This window comes from Xenopus tropicalis, chromosome 2 (genome assembly GCF_000004195.4).
Source record: "Xenopus tropicalis strain Nigerian chromosome 2, UCB_Xtro_10.0, whole genome shotgun sequence".
NCBI lineage: Eukaryota > Metazoa > Chordata > Amphibia > Anura > Pipidae > Xenopus > Xenopus tropicalis.
The window spans coordinates 163,034,737-163,053,642 of record NC_030678.2 but is presented as its reverse complement, the minus strand read 5'-3'; the positions used below and the strand labels follow the sequence as shown (position 1 = coordinate 163,053,642).

The 18,906-nt window shown below is 39.8% G+C and overlaps 1 protein-coding gene across 1 annotated transcript in view; it reads left to right on the top strand.

Moving 5' to 3' along the window:
* cntn5 (contactin 5) overlaps positions 1-18,906 on the top strand; it is a 778,158-nt gene that overhangs the window by 714,589 nt on the left and 44,663 nt on the right. Inside the window, exon 19 of the mRNA XM_018091747.2 lies at positions 2,936-3,085. Within this exon, the coding sequence (XP_017947236.1) occupies positions 2,936-3,085 (150 nt within the window). The remainder of the gene's footprint in view (positions 1-2,935; positions 3,086-18,906) is intronic.

The window sequence follows — 18,906 nt, the reverse complement described above, 5'->3', positions numbered from 1 at the left end:
CCTTGCTCACTAACCCTGCCTGTCTTGGAGGTCTATTTATCAGCATCCATATTTGTGTCATTTTCAGATTTTTTTCTACTTCAAATAACCTTAAAATTAAAAAGTGCTACCTCACTTATTAAAGTATCCAAATTTTGAAAAAAAAACTTGAATTAATATTTTGAAAAAATTCAAAAACACTTGAATTTTCTAAATTGTTCAGTAGGGATGTAGCGAACATCGCCCAAAATGTTCGCGAACCCGTTCGCGGACTTTCGGCAAAACTCGCGAATATTCGCGAACTTTGCGAACCCCATAGACTTCAATGGGAAGGCGAACTTTAAAACCTAGAAAAGCCATTTCTGGCCAGAAAACTGATTTTAAAGTTGTTTAAAGGGTGCCACGACCTGGACAGTGGCATGCAGGAGGGGGATCAAGGGCAAAAACTTCTCTGAAAAATACTTTGTAAAAAAAACGCAAAAAAATAACGCCCAAAAAAAAACGCAAGCTATTCCTATGTATACGCAAAGGCGAAAAACCGAAGCGAAAAAACGCGGCGGAAAAAACCGAGGCAAAAAAACGCGGCGCAAAAAAAACCACGGCGAACCCAAAATGGCGAACATCGGCAAAAGTTCGCGAATTTGCGGACTTGCGAACACCCGATGTTCGCGCAAATTAGTTCGCCGGTAAACAGTTCGCTACATCTCTATTGTTCAGATTTTGCCTAGGATAGCTCCAATGACTTCTACATGACATTGCAAGATTTTCGGTGCCAAAGTCTCTTTTTCTTTGCTTTTTTTGCTTCATATATATATAGAAAATTTATATTTTTATACCATAATTCAAATTCATGATTATTAACACAAAAAACTTGAATCACTGAAAAAAATCTGAACATTGATATATAACCCCCCTGACTTATACTTTGACTGGGTCTAGTTATCACTTGCTAAATTCTCATTCAGGGGGTCCTGGTTCTGACTTAATCAATCAGTAAGGTCTCATATAGCCTCTAGATCAGGGATCCCCAACCTTTTTTACCCCGTGAGCCACACTCAAATGTAAAAAGAGTCGGGGAGCAACACAGGCATGACAAAAGTTCCTGGGGTGCCAAATAAGGGCTGTGATTGGCTATTTGGTAGTTCTTATGTGGACTGGCAGTGTTTGGCAGTACAATTCAGTTTTTAATCAACCAAAACTTGCCTCCCAGGCAGGAATTCAAAAATAAGCCCCAGCTTTGAGGCCACTGAGAGCAACATCCAAGGGTTTGGTGAGTAACATGTTGCTCACAAACTACTGGTTGGGGATCCCTGCTCTAGATCATTAGTACTCCTACCTGTTACATCACAGTGATATTGCCCATAGCAAACAATCAGATATTTGCTTTTGTTTTCCACTTTGTAGGTGACTGTTAAAATATAATTGGTTATTGGTTGCTATTGGTAACATCCGTGGTGATGTTGGCTTAAACAATCTAATAAATATGCCCTTTAATGTACAGTTATTTTGCATTTATGTGTATTTTACACATAACCCTGTCTGTACTAGAGATGTAGCGAACTGTTCGCCGACGAACTAATTCGCACGAAAATCGGGTGTTCGCAAGTTCGCGAACTTTTAGCGATGTTCGCAATTTTGGGTTCGCCTTAGCTGGAGCCAAATTTTGACCTCTCACCCCAGAGTCAGCAGATACATGGCAGCCAATCAGGCAGCTCTCCCTCCTGGACCACCCCCGGACCACTCCCTTCCATATATAAACCGAAGCCCAGCAGCCATTTTACATTCTGCCTGTGTGTGCTTGATGAGTTAGCATAGGGAGAGAGCTGTGCAGGGGTTTGAGGGGCAGTTTAGGTAGCTTTGCTGACTAGTAATCTACTTTCTACTGCTCTGTATGTAGCTGCTGGGGACAGCCGTCCTGCTGATCTCATCTGCTGTAACCCAATAGTCCTTGTAAAAGCAGTTTATTACACAAGTTTAGAAATGTAGTGGGATTTCTGCCCTTTACAGCACAAAACGCAACGCTGTGTCAACAACGTATTTTTCAGAGAAATTTTTGCCCTTGATCCCCCTCCTGCATGCCACTGTCCAGGTCGTGGCACCCTTTAAACAACTTTAAAATCAGTTTTCTGGCCAGAAATGGCTTTTCTAGGTTTTAAAGTTCGCCTTCTCATTGAAGTCTATGGGGTTCGCAAAGTTCGCAAAAGTTCGCACTTTTTGGCAGAAGTTCGCGAACTTTTTTTGTGAGGTTCGCTACATCTCTAGTCTGTACTAGTACTGTTCTGCTCTAGTGAACAGCCCGCTTGCACAAGCAGTAAAACAGTTGGGATCTACGGAACATCAATCCTCTTGTCTCTGACACCTAAATACACTTATCATACTTTGTATTTATTTTTGTCTATTATTGTAATGACCCCCATTTATTCTATCAATCTATTGTTCTGCTGCACAGAGCTGAGTACATAAGTAATGCTATATAAATAAATATATAAATAGATAAATAAATACATACCACCGAAGGTCAATTTTGAGAACTCTTATACCAGTGCTTGATTGGTCACACATTGTGTATTCAGTTTCTTATCTCATTTGCACATCAATAGCTGAATGTTAAATGTTTACATCTCCCATTCTAATATCCCTTTGTACTGGGGAATAAAAGCTTTGCTCCTCAACAGGAGTCACACAGAAACTCTGATATAATCCCTATAACTCAAAGAATATTCAGTAACAGCAGGGAAAGTCCTTTAGAATAGTGTATCTGGTATATAACCCAACGGCTAATGTTGGGCCTTTTTGCTTTAGAGCTTGTATACTTATTCAAGAACTAGAGCAATAAAGAAATAATCTTTCTATTTATGTTTTAGTTCATATTCAATATATTTTCAGCCCAACACTGTCACTGATGGTCTGTAAGTGAGAAGCGAGTGACGAGCTGAATGTACTTTGCTTTTCACAGTTCCTGAGATTATTAATGGAGAAATGGAGTCTGCGATGGTGGTTGATCTAAATCCGTGGGTAGAATATGAATTCAGAGTTGTGGCCACCAACAGTATTGGGACCGGAGACCCCAGTGTGCCGTCCAGAGTCATCAGAACAAAAGAAGCAGGTAATCCTTCTATCTAAATCTATCAAATATATCTATATATCCATTAAATACAGGTAATCATTTACCTACATTATTTTTCATTACCCTATTAAAAAAATCTCTCTCTCCTTCTGTCTATCTATCTATCATCTACAGTATCTATCTATCTATCTATCTATCTATCTATCTATCTATCTATCTATCTATCTACCTATTCTATCTATCTATAATCTATCTATCTATCTATCTATCTATCTATCTATATCTATCTATCAATCATCTATCTATCTATCATCTATCTGTCTATCTATCTATCTATCATCTATCTATCTATTTATCTATCTATCTATCTATAATCTATCTATCTATCTATCTATCTATCTATCTATCTATCTATCTATCTATCTATATCTATCTATCAATCATCTATCTATCTATCATCTATCTGTCTATCTATCTATCTATCATCTATCTATCTATTTATCTATCTATCTATCTATCTATCTATCTCTATCTATCTATCTATCTATCTATCTATCTACCTATTCTATCTATCTATCTATCTATCTATCTATCTATCTATCTATCTCTATCTATCTATCTATCTATCTATCATCTATCTATCTATCTATCTATCATCTATCTACTTTTCTATCTATCTATCTATCTATCTATCTATCTATCTATCTATCTATCTATCTCTCTATCTAACTATCTCTCTCTCTCTCTCTCTCTCTCTCTCTCTCTATCTAGCTATCTATCATCTATCTATCTATCATTTATCAAATAGGCAGGCATATATATATATTGCTCACAGTAGGAAATATATCATAATCAACACGGAACCCTTTGCTGGTTTGGAACACTATACCATAATTTTGTAGGCCCTTGTGAATTTGCCTTATAAATACTTGAAATACCGATCAAATATTTATTTTTCATTTTCTGTTTTTAGTGATGAGTGAATCTGTATTGTTTCACTTCGCCGAAAAATTTACGAAACTGCTTCACGATTTGCAAAACAGCAAACAATTTGCAAAATGCAACTTTTTTTCCTACTCCAAGTCAATGGAGTTTTTTCTCGCTCTAAATTCATTAAAGTCAAGTTTTTTTTTGCAGAGACTTTTTTTTCTCAGTGACAGTTTTGTCTGTGCAACATTTTTGGCTGTGACTTTTTTGTCTTGCTGAATCTTTTCCATGGCAAATTTTTGCCACAGTTTCGCGACAAAAATGTGAAATGTGGAATTTTGCTGCAAATCCCTGTTTGGTGAAAAAATTGGCTCATCACTGTAGTTATGAGCGCATTTTTTTGGCAGGCATGGATTTGCAGCTAATTTCCGCATTTTGCATTGGTGAATTGTTTCGCAAAACTTTTTTGCGAGAATTTGCAGTGGAAAAATTTGGCACGGGGACGCAGAATAAAGACGCAGGGGACAGAAAAAAAAGTTGCGGGCGACACAAAAGTTGTGCGACAAACGTGTTTCGTGGATTTTTCGCCATTTCGCTAATTTTAGGGTGAAGCAAAAACAGGACAGATTCACTCATCACTATCTGTTTGTCTTATCTCCATCCTATTTTATAATCCATTTAGAGCAGATACAAAGTTATGTGGCCCATTAAGGGTGTCGAGGGCCTCATCTGGGGCATGGCCAAAATATATTCTTTCTTTTATAAGGGTCAATTCCATTGTATCGTTATTACAATAGAACATATTCATTTAGGTTCAAGTTTTATTTTTTTTGATAATCAATTACCAAAAAGTAATACAATTCATTTTATAAAAAAATATTAAATATTTATATCACTTTATTGTAAGGCTGTATTTTAATCCTACAACATTCCCAAAGTTGTGAGTTCCGTATAGGAATAATTTTTTTGTCTATTAAAATGTATTGCCAGCTCCCATCTTCCTCTGCAGATTTAATAAAGCAGGTATTATAATGCAAATCAAACGAGTTCACGGATGAACTAATTTCAATGTGTACAGAAGCTGCTTGATAAAAAGAATAAATATATATGAATTCAACCATTTAAACTGTTTCCTTTGTTACGCAGGGATTCTGTTCAGTCGACTGATAGCATGCTTAAGTGAATAACCACTATACTGCTAATAGAATATATGTACTTGCAATCTGCCCTATCAGTCATTCACATAGAAATATCAATTTTATATATTCTCAAGAACGTTTTCAGGGTCAGTAATTTAGACTTGAAAAAAGCCGGCATATTCTATAGAAGCTATAAACATTGCTTTGATATATTTTCCATAGTTTATGTATTTGCATCAGAAACCTTGCAGCTTTACACTTGCACCGTGATAAGTTGCAGAATGTTTTAGGGTATCGGACCGCTTATCCAGAAAGCTCCGAATTACAGAAAGCCTATCTCCCATAAACTCCATTTTAATCAAGTAATTCAGATTTTTAAAATTGATTTCCTTTTTCTCTGTAAAAATGAAACAGTACCTGTACTTGATCCCAACTAAGATATAATTACCCCTTATTGGGGGCAGAACAGCCCTTTTGGGTTTATTTCATGGTTAAATGATTCCCTTTTCTCTGTAATAATAAAACAGTACTTGTACTTGATCCCAACTAAGATATAATTACCCCTTATTGGGGCAGAACAAGCCTATTGGGTTTATTTAATGGTTAAATGATTCCTCTTCTCTGTAATAATAAAACTGTACCTGTACTTGATCCCAACTAAGATATAATTACCCCTTATTGGGGGCAGAACAGCCCTATTGGGTTTATTTCATGGTTAAATGATTCCCTTTTCTCTGTAATAATAAAACAGTACCTGTACTTGATCCCAACTAAGATATAATTACCCCTTATTGGGGGCAGAACAGCCCTATTGGGTTTATTTAATGGTTAAATGATTCCCTTTTCTCTGTAATAATAAAACAGTACCTGTACTTGATCCCAACTAAGATATAATTACCCCTTATTGGGGGCAGAACAGCCCTATTGGGTTTATTTCATGTTTAAATGATTCCCTTTTCTCTGTAATAATAAAACAGTACCTGTAATTGATCCCAACTAAGATATAATTAATCCTTATTGGATGCGAAACAATCCTATCGGATTTAATTAGTTTTATTGATTTTTTAGTAGACTTAAGATATGAAGATTCAAATTACAGAAAGACCCCTTATCCGGAATACCCTTGGTCCCGAGCATTCTGGATAATGGGTCCTATACCTGTAACAGATTTTTTCTTTGTATGTTCAGAATTAGTCGGCATATCTAAGAAACCATGTATGTGGGACAACAGATAAGATATTGTTTTGGCATGTATGAAATAAATACCTGATTAGCGTTATTGTTATCCCTTAAAAAAAAAACATATTGCTCCAGTAAAACAACCAACTGGTTGGTTAGCTTAGCTTTTTTCTTTTCACTAAAATGATATAAATATGAACTGTAAAATGTGAACAAATAGCTGCACTTGAAAGGTATATTACAGCAAGCTGGAGTTTTCATCTCTGTACTTGAGAGTACAGTTGTAGTTATAATGAATAATGTACCCCCTGTTGTAAAATATAGAAATATTATAAGTCACAGAGGTGTTCCATGACTATGTAAAAGCACAAGGCCAAAGGCCGAGCCATTTTATACAGGTCATGGAACTCCAAAACTGAAAAACAAAGAAGAACTGCTATTTAGTGATACACCCTAGGTCAGTCGTTCCGCAGTCTGTTTTTTCTCCATGTAGAACCAATGCATAGACCAGTGATCCCCAACCAGTGGCTCAGGGGCAACATGTTGCTCCCCAACCCCCAGCATCTTGCTCTCAGTGCCCCCAAACCAGGGAGTTATTTTTGAATTCCTGACTTGGGGGCAAGTTTTGGATGAATGAAAACAAGATTTGCTACCAAATAAAGCCCCCTGTAAGCTGATAGGGTGCATAGAGGCCCCTAATAGCCAATCACAGCCCTTATTTGGCTCCTCCATGAACTTTTATGGTGCTTGTCTTGCTCCCCAAGTCTTTTTACATGTGACTGTGGCTCCCGAGTAAGAAAGGTTGGGGACCCCTGGCATAGACATTCGAGTCATTGGTGCTTGAGCTCATAATTGAGCCTTTAGCTAATTTATATCGTTCCTTTTAGCCTTAATTATGCATGAAACATCAGCAGTTTGAGCAGTCTTCATCACTGATCTGTCAATTATGCCCCAAAGATTACCCATTACTTGAGAAAATTGTTCTACAATTGATAGTAGCTACAATAAACAGCCAAAAGATCTGAAGCATGATGGTATGTTCATTAAATAACTCAAGAAGCTTAGTATGGAAGCACCGGATTTAAATATGAATTGTATTGCTCTATACATTGTAAACTAGCGGGATCCAGGACAGACACTTTCTTGGCTTTAAGGCAGTTTATTTACACAGGGGTGCCCATTTCAGCATACAAAACAAATCATAAAAATAAATCCTGCCCTCTGGGCGCTACCTTCACACATTAGATTAGTTCCCTCACTAACCTGGGCCCCTTGTGGACTACCAGTGGGAAAACACAAATGTTGGTGTCACCCCTGTACTCACAACACTTCTGGGGGATGAGCTCAGCCTCCTGGCTTTCCTTTCAGCTCCTTAGACCCTCAGTCTCTTGGCAGCTTTCTCAAGTCTGGGCTCCCTCTGCTTCTGGCAGTGGCAGGCAGCCCCCCCAGCCCCTCTGGGAGTCCTAACACAGAGAAGTATCCTTCCTGCTCTGTGCCCTGCTCTGAGAGACTGTCTCACACCTTTCTATAGCATTAAATACCTTTTCCACAGGACAGCCTTCCTGTGGAAAGTATGCTCCAATAGGCGAGCTGGACTGCTGGAATGGATCGCCTGATCCGTTTGTTCTATCCAGAACCCTATGGCTTCCAGGGCCAGACAGCACAACCTTTTAAACAGAGCAACCCTTCTCGGTTTATAATCCTCTCCCTTAGAGATTACATCTCCCACTATGGAGCACTTGAAGGGAAAACTCACCTTTTCTCTCATTTGTTGGGCCATTCTACCACAACATGTATACTATATACATAAATGCTCTGGGCTGAGTGTATGTATAGATCTGTCTATCTCTGTACACATAGGGGCACATTTACTAATCCACGAATCCGAATCCCGAACGGCAAAAATTCGTATTGGAAATGAAAATTTCGGAACTTTTTTGTCACGACTTTTTCGTATTTTTCACGACTTTTCGTCGTAAATTTTTCACATTGAACAATCGTAAACTCCGGGAAAACCTTTCTGACTTTGATCCTTCGGTGCATGTCTGCATGGGCTCGATCAGTGCACTTGCGCACGAAAGAACGTTCGTTGTGCAACGAACGTTCTTTCGTTCAATCTGAAATTTTCGGTAAGGTGATGAAAAGTCGGGAAAAATACGAAACAGTTGTGACGGCGACGAAAAAGTCGCAAAATACTGATCTTTAAGAAAAAAAATGCATTCGGACGCCTTTGGAGCGTTCGTGGATTAGTAAGTGTGCCCCCTAGTTATAATATACCCTGTATAAAATGAGTGTAGTTTACAACCTTAGATATCTTTTCTACGGCAACATCAGTAGAAGAGAAGATGAGATTTTTTTTCTGTATGTTTCTTTATCCTCTGTAAGCACCATGTGGCTTACTCATTGTAGATAACTAAAATGCCAAGCAGTGGTAGCTATCTTATGAATAGGAGATTCTGCATTCTGTACTTCCATCATAAAACCTTGCAAATTCTAGATATTTCCATTATGGCTACATTCACCATTTCTCAACACTGAATGTTCACACTTAGGGGCTGATTTACTAAGACACGAATTCGAATCCAAATTTGAAAAATTCCGATTGGAAAACGAACATTTTGCGACTTTTTCGTATTTTTTGCGAATTTTCGGCGCCTTTATGACTTTGCGGAAATTATCGCGACTTTTTCGCTACCAATGCGATTTGCGCGAAAAAACGCAAGTTTTTCGTAGCCATTACGATGTGCTCGTATCTTGTCGCAACTTTTTCGTATTGAGCGCTCGTAAGCGGCGGGCGAAACTTTCAGATTTAGCATGATTTTGGAAGCCTCCCATAGGGCTCAATGGCACTCTGCAGCTCCAACCCGGCCCAAGGAAAGTCTCCCATAGGGCTCAATGGCACTCTGCAGCTCCAACCCGGCCCAAGGAAAGTCTCCCATAGGGCTCAATGGCACTCTGCAGCTCCAACCCGGCCCAAGGAAAGTCTCCCATAGGGCTCAATGGCACCCTGCAGCTCCAACCCGGCCCAAGGAAAGTCTCCCATAGGGCTCAATGGCACTCTGCAGCTCCAACCCGGCCCAAGGAAAGTCTCCCATAGGGCTCAATGGCACTCTGCAGCTCCAACCCGGCCCAAGGAAAGTCTCCCATAGGGCTCAATGGCACTCTGCAGCTCCAACCCGGCCCAAGGAAAGTCTCCCATAGGGCTCAATGGCACTCTGCAGCTCCAACCCGGCCCAAGGAAAGTCTCCCATAGGGCTCAATGGCACTCTGCAGCTCCAACCCGGCCCAAGGAAAGTCTCCCATAGGGCTCAATGGCACTCTGCAGCTCCAACCCGGCCCAAGGAAAGTCTCCCATAGGGCTCAATGGCACTCTGCAGCTCCAACCCGGCCCAAGGAAAGTCTCCCATAGGGCTCAATGGCACTCTGCAGCTCCAACCCGGCCCAAGGAAAGTCTCCCATAGGGCTCAATGGCACTCTGCAGCTCCAACCAGGCCCAAGGAAAGCCTCCCATAGGGCTCAATGGCACTCTGCAGCTCCAACCCGGCCCAAGGAAAGTCTCCCATAGGGCTCAATGGCACTCTGCAGCTCCAACCCGGCCCAAGGAAAGTCTCCCATAGGGCTCAATGGCACTCTGCAGCTGCAACCAGGCCCAAGGAAAGTCTCCCATAGGGCTCAATGGCACTCTGCAGCTCCAACCCGGCCCAAGGAAAGTCTCCCATAGGGCTCAATGGCACTCTGCAGCTCCAACCCGGCCCAAGGAAAGTTTCCCATAGGGCTCAATGGCACTCTGCAGCTCCAACCCGGCCCAAGGAAAGTTTCCCATAGGGCTCAATGGCACTCTGCAGCTCCAACCCGGCCCAAGGAAAGTCTCCCATAGGGCTCAATGGCACTCTGCAGCTCCAACCCGGACCAAGGAAAGTCTCCCATAGGGCTCAATGGCACCCTGCAGCTCCCGATCATTACGAAAAAAACGCAATCGGAAGCATTCGGACCATTCGTGGGTTAGTAAATCAGCCCATTAGTGATGGGCGAAATGTTTCGGCAGGCATGGATTTGCGGCAAATTTCTGCGTTTCGCCATTGGCAGATTGTTTCGCAAAACGGATAAAAAAATTTGCCGCACATCCAAAAATTGTCCCCGTGCGACGAAATAATAGCTGCGGGTGACAAAATAATAGCTGCGCAACAAAAGAATAGCCGCAGGCGACAATGAATAGCCACGGGCGACAATTTTTTTTGCCGCACAACATTTTTGCCGTTTCGCGGATCTTTTGAAAGATTCACAAATTTTTCGGCAAAGCGAAACGGAACAGATTCGCTCATCACTATTCACACTCAGTGTCTTTTGACCTTTTTCTTTTTACTGAATTTCAAATTTCTGCTTCATCCATTATATAATAACTAATAAATTCATTAATTAGGATATTCTACAGTCATATGGTCAGTAGGCCCCTCTGCTAAAAGACACTTTGCAACAAGACAGCTGAAAGCATGATATGTCCGTCATCCGCGCTCAGGAAACAACCTCAATTCTCCAGCTGTAGATTTCTCTTTTGAGATATCAACCTAGCACACATTTCATTTTCAGCTGATACAAGATAACACACATTTTTTTGACCCTAATAACATCAAAAGGGGGTTGGCAACCATCCCACAGCCCCCCTAAATAATAAATATGTTCCTCCATGTACTCATGGAGCTTTTTTTCAGACTTCTTCTGACCTTGAAAGCTGCAATTGCTTGTGTATTATTCTTTCATTGGGTGCTACTTTATTACCCAGGAATGCTTTGCTTCTGAAAATATCCTGTATGAATGTAAAGGAAAGAGATTGATGCTTTACTGGAATGGATCTAGAAGAAAAGAAATGGAATCATGAAAAATGCTTTTTATTTGACAAGCATTTGGCAGAATTTACAAGCTTTTAAACCTCACAAGATGGTTTTCACCAGGTGTTTCTACCCAAAGAAGAACCTTGAGAGGTTTGAAAGCTTGTAATTTCAGTGATACGTTTTGTACAATAAAAGGCAAAATGCAATCAGTTTCCCTACTAGGGAAGCAAGAATGTTTAAATCATAAACTAGTGATGCTAAATAAGGAAAACTACACACAGGCCCAGTTGATTTATTCCGTATATAGGAAGCTTCTAAACCATCAAAACATACAGTTTATACATATAAAACACCACACACTTTTAATTTATGAGTAAAGTTCCCCATACACGGTAAGATCTGCTCGCTTGGCGAGATCGTCAAGCGAGCGGATCTTCCCCCGATATCCCCACCTACGGGTGGGCGATATCGGGGAGCTTGAAGTTAAAAAAAATAATAATCCATTCGTTTGGCTCTGGGGCCAAACGACGGGATTATGTAGGCGGCAATGGGGCAGACGGTTCGGGGACCGCATCAACGAGCCGATGCGGTCCCCGATCCGACTGAATCTTTTAACCTGGCCAATCGATATCTGGCCAATTTCAGGCCAGATATCGGTCAGCCAGCCCGCTCGTTGCTGCCCCTACACGGGCAGATAAGCTGCCGAGTCGGTCCAAGGGACCCATATCGGCAGCTTCTATCGGCCCGTGTATGGGGGCCTTAACTTCTAGCTATTCCACTGTTACTTGTCATCTTCTTCAAATCCGTAGACCTGATCAAAAAGGAGATTACAATAGATGTTTACATCCCAGTATAAACAACTAGACAAATAGAGGCGCTTTTATAAAAAAATCAGGTATCAAAAAATTGTGATCATGGTTTTTACCACTGTTTTGTTTTTTGTGAAAAACATGGATGAGTATATATAAATAATAATCACAATCATGATGAGTTGCTGCAATTGCATTTCCAAGTAAGTGAATGCTGAAGATTCAGCTTGGATGGACTTCTATGGCACTAGGTTTTTACTTTTTATATTGTTTTAAAGGAACAGTAACACCAAAAAATGTATATATTTTAAAGAAATAGAAAGAAATAATGTACTGCTGCCCTGCACTGGTAAACGTTTTGTGTTTGCTTCAGAAACATTACTAGAGTTTATATAAACCCTGGTGTGTAGCCATGGGGGCAGCCATTTAAAAGAAGAAAAGACACAGGTTATACAGCAGCTAGCAGATAAACCCTGTAGAATACAATGGTGTCTTATCTGTTATCTGCTATGTAACCTGTGCCTTTTCTCCTTTTATCAAGCTTGAATGGCTGCCCCCAGGGCTACACAGCAGCTTATTATATAAACTATAGTAGTGTTCCTGAAGCAAACACACCAGTTTTACCACTTTCATTTTTTTGGTGTTACTGTTCCTTTAATAAATCAAGCAGAGATTGCAGAAATGTTCTGCCATTTTGCCTATAATTGTGGTTGTGATTTTGCTGTGATTCTCAGCCAAAAAAATGGTTGCAGCTCATTTAACAATTGTGACATGCTGACTGCCTGTAATTTTGGGGGGGAATTAGCTATGGTAGGCAGGTAAGCAGAGGATCAGGAGCATAGAGACAGGGACACCACATGTGACATCATGTCTTTCTCTCAAAAGCATAGGTTTATTTGGGGTACACCCTTCCCAATATAAACATAACAGTTCACAGTTCATAAGCAAACAGTTGATTAATTATGATGAGCGAATTTTTTCGCCAGGCATGGATTTGCAGCGAATTTCCGCATTTCACCATTTGCCGCGGAAAAATTTGTTGCACTGATTTTTTTTGTTGTTGCCGCACGTCAAATTGGGCACGGTCACGTCAAACAATCGCAATGTATGGGAGCAAACATCTTTTTCCCTCTCCAGGCAGATCCTTCTTTAGCTGCCTCTTAATTGGCTGACTGAGAGGGATTATTATTGCTGTCTGCACAAGGAATCCCCCTGCAGTCCACATCACACACCTCAAATGTAGACTTTCTCCTACACTTTAGAAAAGACCGCTGTGTTTCCTAACCACCCTGTCACACAATATAGAATTGCACAGCAGGGTTGGCAGCCACCACCTCTTGCTGCTTCAGGGCATCTGCTGTTCAATGGGTGACAGAGGCCCGGATCAACTGCACATTCCCTTGTAGAGATCTCCAATAGAAGAGGAGCCAAAGTGGCATAAAGAGGTGTTTTTAAAGCAGGTACACATAGGGAGACACTTTTGGGAGCGGGGAGCGGGGAGCTTGGCCATTGGAGGAGACCAAAGTGGGAGGGAGGTTTATGTTTTGCTTTAATAAACATCCACACCAATTGAGTCTTTAGGGATATAACATTTCCCACTTACATATACAGTATCTAACCTAAGCCTATGTTTTATCTAGGCATATTTATAAGCCATTCTAGTTAGTATAGGGATCGCTTCATGGAAGTGTAATAAACATACTGTATATGCTTACAAGGGAAACTGTTATGCTTTTTAATAGATATTCTTTCACTTTCCCCAGGCAACAATTCAAACGTAGTTTTAAAATAATCCCTTCCTTCTTACTTTAAAGGATTTTCTTTTACTTGTATTTCAAAAATAACATCATTCATTACAGAAAGCCAAAAGCACCCAACATGCAGTTCTATCATTTCAGTGGATTGTATGTGACATTCATCTGTGGGTATTTTCATTTCGTGTTTCCCTGTAGGGTAAAGGCTGATTGGCAAATCCATTTAAACATTGCCAGCTATGAAAAATATATGCCTTTTTTTTTAATTCTTCCAAGCAAAACTAAATCTAGGAGCGCTCCAAAGAACCCCAAATATATATATATATATATATATTCTTTACACGTAGGAGCACATTTACTAATCCACGAACGTCCGAAAAGCGTCCGAATGCGTTTTTTTCGTAATGATCGGTACTTTGCAACTTTTTCGTGAATTGTCGCGACTTTTTTCAAGCTCTTAATACGAAAGTTGCGACAATTCGCGAAATTTGTAATGGCTATGAAAAAGTTGCGACAATTCGCGCAAGTCGTACTGGTTACAAAAAAGTCGCGACAATTTACGGGAAAGTCGTAACGGCAACGAAAAAAATACGAAAAAGTCGCAAAATGTTCGTTTTCCAATCCGAATTTTTCTCATTCAGATTCAGATTCGTGGATTAGTAAATCAGCCCCGTAGGGGCAGATTTATCAAAACACGAGTTTGAATCCCGAATGGGAAAAATTCGGATTGTAAACAGCGGCAGAACCTTTCCAAATCTTTCGTGCAAGCATACGAAAAAGTCGTGCGGGCCGGAAAAAATCGGCGAAGATGCGCTCGGAGTGTTCGGATGAACGCTCCAAGCGTTCGTGTATTGATAAATCTGCCCCCTAATCATATAATAAAACAATACAGCACTATAATGGATGAGATTTTTTTCTTTAATGTATATATATTTTTTTTATTTCATTTTTTTCTATTTCAGCTATAGTGAGTCATGTGACACTAGCCTTAGAGCTTCCAGATCTAATCAAACATCCCTGTAGCAACATGAACTGGTTACAGAGATCTTAGAAACAGCTTACACCCGCTTATCTATTCACTCTCGAGAAGCAAGGACAATTTTGTTTTAGTTTGTCTGTTCTGGATGTGGATATTGGCATCAGTAACTGTTCCTTATGGTCTCTTATAACGAAAACATTCAAATATTTCCACATAGATGTACTTTTCATGTGTGTGGTTCATTTGCCATTGTAACACAGTATTTAAATAGTTCTTAAATAGTGCCTGAGCAACTTCTTCTGTTAAAGGAGAAGGAAAGGTAAAAACTAAGTAAGCTTTATCAGAAAGGTCTATGTAAATACAGCCATAAGCACTTACAGTAATGCTGCACTGAGTCCTCTATCAAAAGAAACACAGGATTTATTGTCTCCTTTTTTGTAAACATGTTCTTAGGGAATCTGACTTCCTCTCTCAGAAACATCCTTCATTCCTGGGGCCAGAGTCTGTGCAGTTCTCTCCTCTCTCCCCTCTCCTGCTCCCCCTCCCACCAGAATGCTAAGAATTCTCTCCCCCCCCCCTTAGGAATGTGTGATCTGAGCTATAATGGCTAGACTGCAGGAAGGAAGCTACCTAAAATGGCAGCTGCTATCTTAAGCAAAGTCTGTGCACTTCTCTCCTCTCTCCCTTCTCCTGCTCCCCCTCCCATAAGAATTCATAAAACTCGCTCCCCCCACCCTTAGGAATGTGTGATCTGAGCTATAATGGTTAGACTGCAAGCAGGAAGCTATGGAGACCAAGCTAAAATGGCAGCTGCTATCTTAAACAAACGGAGAAAGCTTGCAGGGCTCTTTACTCAGGTATGGTAAAGCTTTTCCTTCTCCTTTAATACCATAGATTAGATCAGCACCAGAAATTCAGCCTAGACTGCAACTTCACCCACATTGGTCTTACTTAGACAAGTATAATTATCTCAAGACTACTTTCCAGCCCAAATTCTAACCACCAGCTAGTGGCCACCTTTGTCTTTCTGGTTCTTACATCACTGATTAACATCTTTCTCAGGGCTGCAAGGAGAAACCCTTGCCTCAAGTGGCAGGGAATGGCCAGTAAACAGGGGCGGCAGAAAGACATCTCTGGTAACTTTAAGAGCCGATTTTTCATTTTTAAAAATTTGTCTCTGCTATGAGAAACCCTGTGGATGTTTAATAAACACTTGTTATTTGCAAGAACCTCTATTTTTCTTTTTGTGGATTACAGCAAGAGAGATGTAGTTGCACAACCCCCTCATCTTCCTCTTCCACTTAGCGAAGGCCCATTCTGGGTGAGAGAGTACAGTGTAACCCATGTTCTACTGGTACAGGAAGGCAGTTATTGGGCTGAAATAGAGGTTACACTTTTGTTTGGGGGGACAGCAAACACATCTGCCATTAAACAAACAGAAGACTCATTTGATACCTTTAGTACCTGCTGAAAGTGTTAACGCGCAGCATTCCGGGCTGCTTTCAATGAAGCTTGCTACACGCTCCCTTTCCCGCTTCATTGGACAAAGTTAGTAGAATTTGCAATTCATCATTTTTCTGGGAAGCTAATGAATCAAATAGCAGTCATGCTAAAGCCCGAGTTATCTTCATGTATTAAAGCAGCAGCTGTTGTTATTTGATTTCATCCTGCCATTGTGGGAGAACGTATTTGTTTTATATTACTTGCCGGAATGATCAGCCTTTAGAATAGGCCTGGGAGAAGCCACGCCAATATTAAATCAAAATCTTCACGACTGTCTTTGTTATTTCTGTTCTTATGTGGTAACAACAAATGGCTGACATTATCTATATTCTAGTCACATTTACCACATTATTACAGTATATAATTCATTGCTAGGGGAAACACAGATCACTACTGTAAAGGGTGCATTGGGGTGTGTTTATGTCATAACAGCTGTGTGTCATGTTGGGTTATTAAGAATGGATTAAGCTTTTAAAGGGAAGCAAAACCCATTATCCAGAAAGCTTCAAATTACAGGAAGGCCATCTCCCACAGACTTAATTTTAATCAAAGATTTCCATTTTTAAAAACTGATATTCTTTTTCTCTGTAATAATAAGTCAGGACCTTGTACTTGATCCCAACTAAGATATAATTGCCCCTTATTGGGGGCAGAACAGCCCTATTGGGTTTATTTAATGGTTAAATGATTCCCTTTTCTCTGTAATAATAAAACAGTACCTGTACTTGATCCCAACTAAGATATAATTACCCCTTATTGGGGGCAGAACAGCCCTATTGGGTTTATTTCATGTTTAAATTATTCCCTTTTCTCTGTAATAATAAAACAGTACCTGTACTTGATCCCAACTAAGATATACTGTAATTACCCCTTATTGGGGGCAGAACAGCCCTATTGGGTTTATTTAATGGTTAAATGATTCCCTTTTCTCTGTAATAATAAAACAGTACCTGTACTTGATCCCAACTAAGATATAATTACCCCTTATTGGGGGCAGAACAGCCCTATTGGGTTTATTTAATGGTTAAATGATTCCCTTTTCTCTGTAATAATAAAACAGTACCTGTACTTGATCCCAACTAAGATATAATTACCCCTTATTGGGGGCAAAACAAGCCTATGGGGTTTATTCAATATTTGAATTATTTCTAGCAGACAAGTTATGGAGATCCAAATTATGGAAAGATCCCTTATCCGGAAAACCCCAGGTCCCAAGCATTCTAGATAGCAGTTCCCATACCTGTATAAAGATTATTTTCTTTGCTGCACAGTTCTGGTGCTGAAAATATATATTTATTGAATCTGTAGATATCATTATATATATATATATGTATATATATAATATATATATACAGTATATATATATATATATATATACCCTGTATATATTTAATAAGTGGCACACATTGGCACAGCGTGCAAAATAAATGGTTGATAAAGCATTCCCTATATCTGCGAATAAATGATAGTAATTGTAAATGAAATTTGTTTTTCTAGAGTTTGACTATAATTAGACAGTAGATAGAGGAATTTTTATGATTTCTTACCATTAATTACTGAGAGATCAGATCTGTCCCACAAACAAGCGTTCCTGTGTGATACTTTATCTGTACTTGTGCTAAACGTATTAACACAGAGTACTTTTTCAACTGACACACACACAACGTATCATTGTCTCGCTCAGGCCTAATTGACCTCTCCTTGGAATATCTTTTTTATGCACAAAAGCATAGCCAATGAACTATTCTGATGTCTCAACAGGAAATTATGGGAGCTTTCATGTTGAGTGATGATTTGTGCAGCTATGGATGTAGATGTGCATTTTAATTGCATACATTATAGTCTATCCCGTCCATATTCATTGGCAAGAAATCCCCCCCTTCAAGCAGGAGACAGGTTCTAAAGACTTGTTTCAAATGTAAATTTGCTCATTAGATTATAGAGTAGCTCAGTATATTTACACGTTGGGTTTTGTGACATCTCAAAGGGTAAAACCATCTGTATTTTAATTCACAGTAGGTATGTGTGTGTGTGTGTGTGTGTGTGTGTGTGTGTAGTCAACTGCCCTCTTAAAGGAACAGGAACACCAAAAAAAATAAATAAAATATAATGTTCTGTTGCCCTGCACTGTTATCTGCTTTGCCTTTTAGCCTTATTTCAATTTGAATAGTTACTCCTGTGGCTACAGTTAAATGTTTTGGTGTTACTTTTCCTTTAACTAGAGGGAAACACAAAAAATATATACCCCATCCCTACCTAGGGGTACTCACACCCTGACTTTTCTTTAGGCATTTTTCCCTCTTCTGTTATCCCTAGTGGCTAGTGGGGTGTTCAGATGTGAAATGGAAGGGTTTTTTAACCTATGTATCTGCAATTTGCAAAATGCAATTTCAGATGCAGTCATCCTGTTTTTTATACACCATTTGGCACTTTTTTTTTTTTTTTTTTTAAATCCAGGGGCACTCCTGCATAATCGCACTAAATGGCATCACATCCAGCATTTGGCATCAAAATGCCAGTTTGCTGTGTAAATTGATGCAGGCTACTTTGGAATTTCTGAAGCAACCACTGTAGCAGCAGGGGTTTCCTGAATAAATGCACAAACTTGAGCACAAATTCATAATAAGAGGTGGGAAGAAGACTCCAGTGCAGAGCACACTTTTATTGAAGTTGAAGGAGAAGCTTTAAATGCATGTGTAAGGCACTCTGTCTGTCCGGCGTATTCCCCTATTCCCCCCCCC